Source organism: Entelurus aequoreus, linkage group LG27 (assembly GCF_033978785.1).
Source record: "Entelurus aequoreus isolate RoL-2023_Sb linkage group LG27, RoL_Eaeq_v1.1, whole genome shotgun sequence".
Lineage (NCBI taxonomy): Eukaryota > Metazoa > Chordata > Actinopteri > Syngnathiformes > Syngnathidae > Entelurus > Entelurus aequoreus.
In genome coordinates, this window is record NC_084757.1 from 12,503,689 (window position 1) to 12,511,188 (window position 7,500).

The 7,500-nt window shown below is 39.4% G+C and overlaps 1 protein-coding gene across 1 annotated transcript in view; it reads left to right on the forward strand.

Annotated features, from left to right (window-relative positions):
* dab1a (DAB adaptor protein 1a) overlaps positions 1-7,500 on the forward strand; it is a 159,789-nt gene that overhangs the window by 3,564 nt on the left and 148,725 nt on the right. Inside the window, exons 3-5 of the mRNA XM_062038418.1 lie at positions 2,378-2,453; positions 2,524-2,611; positions 6,166-6,288. Coding sequence (XP_061894402.1) covers positions 2,378-2,453; positions 2,524-2,611; positions 6,166-6,288 — 287 coding nt within the window. The remainder of the gene's footprint in view (positions 1-2,377; positions 2,454-2,523; positions 2,612-6,165; positions 6,289-7,500) is intronic.

Below are 7,500 nucleotides of genomic sequence, written 5' to 3' on the forward strand. Positions count from 1 at the left end.
TGTGTGGACATTGTTGATTGTCATGTCATGTACGGATGTACTTTGTGGACGCCGTCTTTGCTCCACAGTAAGTCTTTGCTGTCGTCCAGCATTCTGTTTTTGTTTACTTTGTAGCCAGTTCGGTTTTACTTTTGTTCTGCATAGCCTTCCCTAAGCTTCAATGCCTTTTCTTAGGGGCACTCACCTTTGGTTTATTTTTTTCCTTTTTCCCGACATCTACAAAGCAATTAGCTACCGGCTGCCACCTGCTGATATGGAAGAGTATTACACAGTTACTCTGCCGAGCTCTAGACAGCACCTACACTCAACAACAACACATAATTTGCAGACTATAATTACTGGTTTGGAAAAAATATTTTGTGAAATTAGATAATCTCCCACGGCACACCAGACTGTATCTCACGGCGCGGCACAGTGGTTGAAAAACACTGCCTTAAAGTACCAGTAGGGTGGAAATATGATGGCAGTCACACATAAGAGATAGGTGTGGACTGCAATATGATGGCAGTCACACATAAGAGCTATGTGCGGACTGCAATATGATGGCAATCACACAAGAGATACATGTGGACTGCAATATGATGGCAGTCACACACAAGAGATACGTGTACACTGCAATATGATGGCAGTCACACATAAGAGATACGTGTACACGGCAATAGGATGGCAGTCACACATAAGAGATACGTGTACACGGCAATAGGATGGCAGTCACACATAAGAGATATGTGTACACTGCAATATGATGGCAGTCATACATAAGAGACTGCAATATGATGGCAGTCACATAAGAGATACGTGTGGACTGCAATATGATGGCAGTCAAACATAAGAGTTACGTGTAGACTGCAATATGATGGCAGTCAAACACAAGAGATACGTGTGGACTGCAATATGATGGCAGTCACACAAAAGAGATTGCAATATGATGGCAGTCACACATAAGAGATAGGTGTGGACTGCAATATGATGGCAGTCACACATAAGAGATACGTGCGGACTGCAATATGATGGCAGTCACACAAGAGATACATGTGGACTGCAATATGATGGCAGTCACACATAAGAGATACGTGTACACTGCAATATGATGGCAGTCACACATAAGAGATACGTGTACACGGCAATAGGATGGCAGTCACACATAAGAGATATGTGTACACTGCAATATGATGGCAGTCATACATAAGAGACTGCAATATAATGGCAGTCACATAAGAGATACGTGTGGACTGCAATATGATGGCAGTCAAACATAAGAGGTACGTGTAGACTGCAATGTGATGGCAGTCAAACACAAGAGATACGTGTGGACTGCAATATGATGGCAGTCACACAAAAGAGATTGCAATATGATGGCAGTCACACATAAGATATACGTGTAGACTGCTATATGATGGCAGTTACACATTAGAGACTGCGATATGATGGCAGTCACACATAAGAGTTACGTGTAGACTGCAATATGATGGCAGTCAAACACAAGAGATACGTGTGGACTGCAATATGATGGCAGTCACACAAAAGAGATTGCAATATGATGGCAGTCACACATAACATATACGTGTAGACTGCTATATGATGGCAGTTACACATTAGAGACTGCAATATGATGGCAGTCACATAAGATATACGTGTAGACTGCAATATGATGGCAGTCACACATAAGAGGTACGTGTAGACTGCAATAAGATGGCAGTCACACATAAGAGATACGTGTAGACTGCAATATGATGGCAGTCACACATAAGAGACTGCAATATGATGGCAGTCACACATAAGAGATACGTGTAGACTGCAATATGATGGCAGTCACACATAAGAGGTACGTGTGGACTGCAATATGATGGCAGTCACACATAAGAGACTGCAATATGATGGCAGTCACACATAAGAGACTGCAATATGATGGCAGTCACACATAAGAGATACGTGTAGACTGCAATATGATGGCAGTCACACATAAGAGACTGCAATATGATGGCAGTCACACATAAGAGACTGCAATACGATGGCAGTCACACATAAGAGATATGTGTAGACTGCAATATGATGGCAGTCACACATAAGAGACTGCAATATAATGGCATTCACACATAAGAGATACGTGTAGACTGCAATATGATGGCAGTCACACATAAGAGACTGCAATATGATGGCAGTCACACATAAGAGACTGCAATATAATGGCAGTCACACATAATAGATACGCGTTGCGGCTTTTTTCATCATTTGATCATTTATCGTTATAGTCGAGCCAAACTTTGCCAATGAAAAATGAAAAAAAAAATGGAGGCTACAACTTCATCTGCCAGCGTCTGCAGGGGGGTGGGAAACATGACCTCTTTTGTTGGGGTAAAGCGGGGGGCGACCTCAGCGGGGGCCTCCTGACTCGGGCCTCCTGGACGAGGGAGCGAGCCTGAAAACAAAAGCCGAGTGGGTGGAGAAAGGAGGTGGGCCGGCCTCTGTGCAATAGCTGGCCGTGCGTCAGTGTATTAAAAACCGTAAGCTTTACGAGCCCAGTGACCTTCACTGACGCTCCAGATACGCTCGAAAACAGTCCGGATCCTCGCCGCCTTGGTCTCTCTTCGGCGCCGTGGTTCTTCACAGCGTGTGAAGAGCGTACAAACACACACGGGTGTGTGGCCGCTCCAGTTATGGCGGGAACGGTTCTATTAGTCTTATCAGATGCTGTCATGCGTTTCTCCCGGGGAAAAAACCCACCGCGGACCATTTGACATCACTCGCCTGCCCCAGACCCGGAAAGGATTTTTTTTTTGGGGGGGGGGGGGGGGGGGCAGGATATTTCTCCGCCTGCTTGAAGTGGTGTTTATGTGCGGAGGTCACGGCGGGGTCTTTGTGCCCATGTGACTGCCATTCACTTCCAATCCACTCACATGTTCACACGCTGCTGCACGCACGCTTGTCAACAGGGTGGTACCCTTTAAAGTTGCTTTAGTACCTTTTAACTCTTTCAACTTTGCACCAGAAAAGGTTCAAACAGAGACAGGAGAGTAGGAGTCGCCAAGAAGGGGCAAAAGTGAAGTGAAGTGAAATATATTTATATAGCGCTTTTCTCTAGTGACTCAAAGCGCTTTTACATAGTGAAACCCAATATCTAAGTTACATTTAAACCAGTGTGGGTGGCACTGGGAGCAAGTGTCTTGCCCAAGGACACAACGGCAGTGACTAGGATGGCCAAAGCGGGGATCGAACCTGGAACCCTCAAGTTGCTGGCACGGCCACTCTACCAACCGAGCTATACCGCTCCGGTAAATGGGCCCCGAGCCGCTCTTTGGACACCCTTATTATTTTATTATCATTATTTTCACTATGTAGAAGCGCTTTGAGTCACTAGAGAAAAGCGCTATATAAATATAATTCACTTCACTTCACATTATTTGCCCTATTGGGACTATACAGTATAAGTTGCTTATACCCTGGGGGACAATACAGTTGGAATGCTGCAGATTACAGATAATGTTTATGTTATAGTTTACATATGATATAAAATTATATATATATATATATATATATATATATATATATATATATATATATATATATATTAGGGTTGTACGGTATACCGGTATTAGTATAGTACCGCGATACTAATGAATCATATTCGGTACTATACCGCCTCTAAAAAGTACCGGCTCCCCACCCCCCTGTCGTAATCACGTCGTGACATTGCTGGTTTTACGAGCAGAGGAGCATGTTCGGCAGCGCACAATCACAGAGTACTTACAAGCAGACACAGTGTGTAGACAGAAAAGGGAGAACGGATGCATTTTGGCTTAAAAACTAACAATAAAGGTGAAGTTGTAACACTGAAACGCCCACAGGAAGAGGTGCTTTAGAACATGGCTAGCTAGATAGCGGCTAAAGTCCAGCCGCCGTCTGCAGTGTTTTAGCTACTTCTAAATCACTAATCATTGTCTCCATGGCGACAAATAAAGTGCGTTTCTTACAAGTATCATTATCACTGCAGGACGAGGAATAGCTAAACATGCTTCACTACACACCGTAGCTCACCGGCGTCAAAATGTAAACAAATGCCATTGGTGGATCTACACCTGACATCCACTGCAATGATACCAAGTACCGGAGCGATACTACTATGATTACGTTGATATTTTTTGGCATCACAACATCATCTTTCAGTTTGAAAAAAAAATGTATATTATGTTTATAAAGTCAGGAAATATGTCCCTGGACACATGAGGACTTTGAATATGACCAATGTATGATCCTGTAACTACTTGGTATCGGATTGATACCTAAATTTGTGGTACCATCCAAAACTAATGTAAAGTATCAAACAACAGAAGAATAAGTGATTATTAAATTTTTAACAGAAGTGTAGATAGAACATGTTAAAACGGAAAATGAGCAGATATTAACAGTAAATGAACAAGTTGATTAACGATTCATTTTCTACCGCTTGTCCTTAATAATGTTGACAAAATAATAGGTAGATAAATGACACAATATGTTACTGCATACGTCAGCAGCTAAATTAGGAGTCTTTGTTTGCTTACTTACTACTAAAAGACAAGTTGTCTTGTATGTTCACTATTTTATTTAAGGACAAACTTGCAATAATAAACATATGTTTAATGTACCCTAAGATTTTTTGTTAAAATAAAGCCAATAACGCCTTTTTTTGTGGTCCCCTTTATTTAGAAAAGTATCAAAGTACAGAAAAGTATCAAAATAATTTTGGTTCCGGTAACGGGACAACACTAATATATATATATATATATATATATATATATATATATATATATATATATATATATATATATATATATATATATATATATATATATATATATATATATATATATATATATATATGTATATGTATATATATATATGTATATGTATATATATATATATATATATATGTATATATGTATATATATATATATATATATGTATATATATATGTATATATATATACATATATATATATATATATATACATATATATATATATATATATATATATATATATATGTATATATATATACATTATTGTTAGTTTCCTGGATGTCGTCTTCATCACTAAAGGAAAAATCTAATTTGCGGGAAAGACTCCCTCTGCCATTTTCAAGTATGTTTCATCTTTTTTTTTTTGAGTGGTCAGCTTGAAGCGTCCCTCTGTCTCCGACTTCTCCGTATGTATGGATGTTCTCATTCATACAGGCCATTGTATTTTCTCCGTATTTTTTTAATTATTTTTTTGGCCTGCATACGCCATCTATTTTCTCTCTTTGTAGCTTTTAGCAGTTGTGATTTTGGTTTACAGAGTAAATAACTAAAAGGTTTTGGGCATTGTTTTCTCTAAACGCATACATTTGTCTAAATATGTCCAAGAACACATTATTGTTACTTTCCTGGATATCGTCTTCATCACTAAAGGAAACATCTAATTTTTAAAATATGTTTCATCTTTTTTTTTTGAGTGGTCAGCTTGAAGCGTCCCTCTGTCTCGGACTTCTCCGTATGTATGGATGTTCTCATTCATCCAGGTCATTGTATTCTCCGTATTTTTTTTTTTTGGGGGCCTGGACACGCAGTCCATTTTCTCTCTTTGTAGCTTTGATGTAAGCTAAATAGCTACATGGTTCCAAAAGCAGCTAAGCTACAGGAAAAGCTACTCGTTCAAAAAGTAGTGAAGCTACCGCCAAGCTGCTGGGAAATGTAGTTAAGCTTCGCTCCATGTTGACTACATGCTAACCTTCGTATGTGAAGGTTGCGTGAGACAGATTACGTCGCCAGTGTCCAGTAAATTGGCTTTCGGGTTAATTTCGGTGCGGCGAGCGCACCGTCAGATAAGCAGGGTCGGCTCTCTTCCAAGTCTGAAAGTGTTGATCCCTCAGACATAAAGAAAACAAAAATAGGAACGATTGTACTTTAACCTGGCTGGCCATATCTGCGGACTTGACGCGTGAATAACAAACATATTTAAGTATTCCAGACTATTTTTACATAGGGGTGTTTTTTTTTGCAAACGGAACACAAATAATGTGTAGTAAACTGCATGATATTTACTCTATTGTTCCCTTGGCATGATACTAACATCCCTGAGCAAGCTCCAAGCCTCCCTTCTGGGCCGCTATTCACATTTTAATAGGCTTTGGCGGATTTCTGGTGCAGAATTAGAACGATATATCCCGATTATGAGCGAGCTGCAAGCGTCAGTGTGAGAGGTGTGGGCGGAGGAGGAGGAGGAGGAGGAGGAGGCGGGGCCAAGCAAAGGAAGCCGTATTGTGGTTTGCCGTAATGGAGGATTTCCTCCGCCTGTCACTCAAACGGAACATGTGACCGCTCCTGAGAAAGGCCGAGGCGGAGGAGAAAAAAAAGAACAATCGGGTGGAAGGCTGCATAGCGAGAGGCGGACTTCATCTTCATTGTCCAGGAAAATGTACAAAAAACTCGACGGGCGGATGTTTGTTTTGACCATGAATTCAGTAGGACTTCAATAGAAAGTTAGGATTTTAGAACAGTATTTTACTTTTTATTTGGCTGTTTTTCAATTTAAATGAAACTCATTAAATGATATATTGGGTCTAGGAAGAATACATGCAGAAAGAGGTATCGTTTTTGAATGGGGAACACATATTCACCATTAATTAGTTGCTTATTAACATGCAAATTAGTAACATATTGGCTCTTAATTAGTCATTATTAATTACTTATAAATGCCTTATTCTGCATGGCCTTATTACACAACCAGTAAGTCATTAACTAAGAGTCTTCCCTCAATAACCTCAGAATTATTGCTTGTTAGTAACCCTAACCCTTATATGTTCCCCGAGTGTCCAAATAACTCTAAATTAAGTCTTTCTTACTTTAGATAAGCAACTAATTAATGGTGAATATGTTCCCCATACTAAAGTGTGACCTCTGGTTTTTTTTTTGTAATAAACCTACATTTAATACATCACCTGAGCGTTTACTCCCTGGCAACATTAAATATACACCTTTGGACACACCTTCTCATTTCAATGTGTTTTTCTTTATTTTCATGACTATTTACATTGTAGATTGTCCCTGAAGGCATCAAAACTATGACACCTGTGAAGTGAAAACCATTTCAGGGCACGTACCTCTTGAAGCTCATCGGGAGAATGCCAAGAGTGTGCAAAGCAGTGATCGGAGCAAAGGGTGGCTATTTTGAAGAAACTAGAATATAAAACTTGTTTTCAGTTACTTCACCTCTTTTTGTTAAGTACATAACTCCACATGTGTTCATTCATAGTTTTGATGCCTTCAGTGACAATGTACAATGTAAATAGTCATGAAAATGTCCACACTTTTGGCCTGTATTGTATATTTTTATATTATTAATTTAAATTAAAACCATATACAATACAAAAATACATTTATTAGTAATTAAAAAAAACTTTAAGCTCAGTATTTTGTCATGCCTTTTATAGAAAAACATAACGTCTTCAGAACATGACAGTTTTGTTCAAACTGTAAACATAT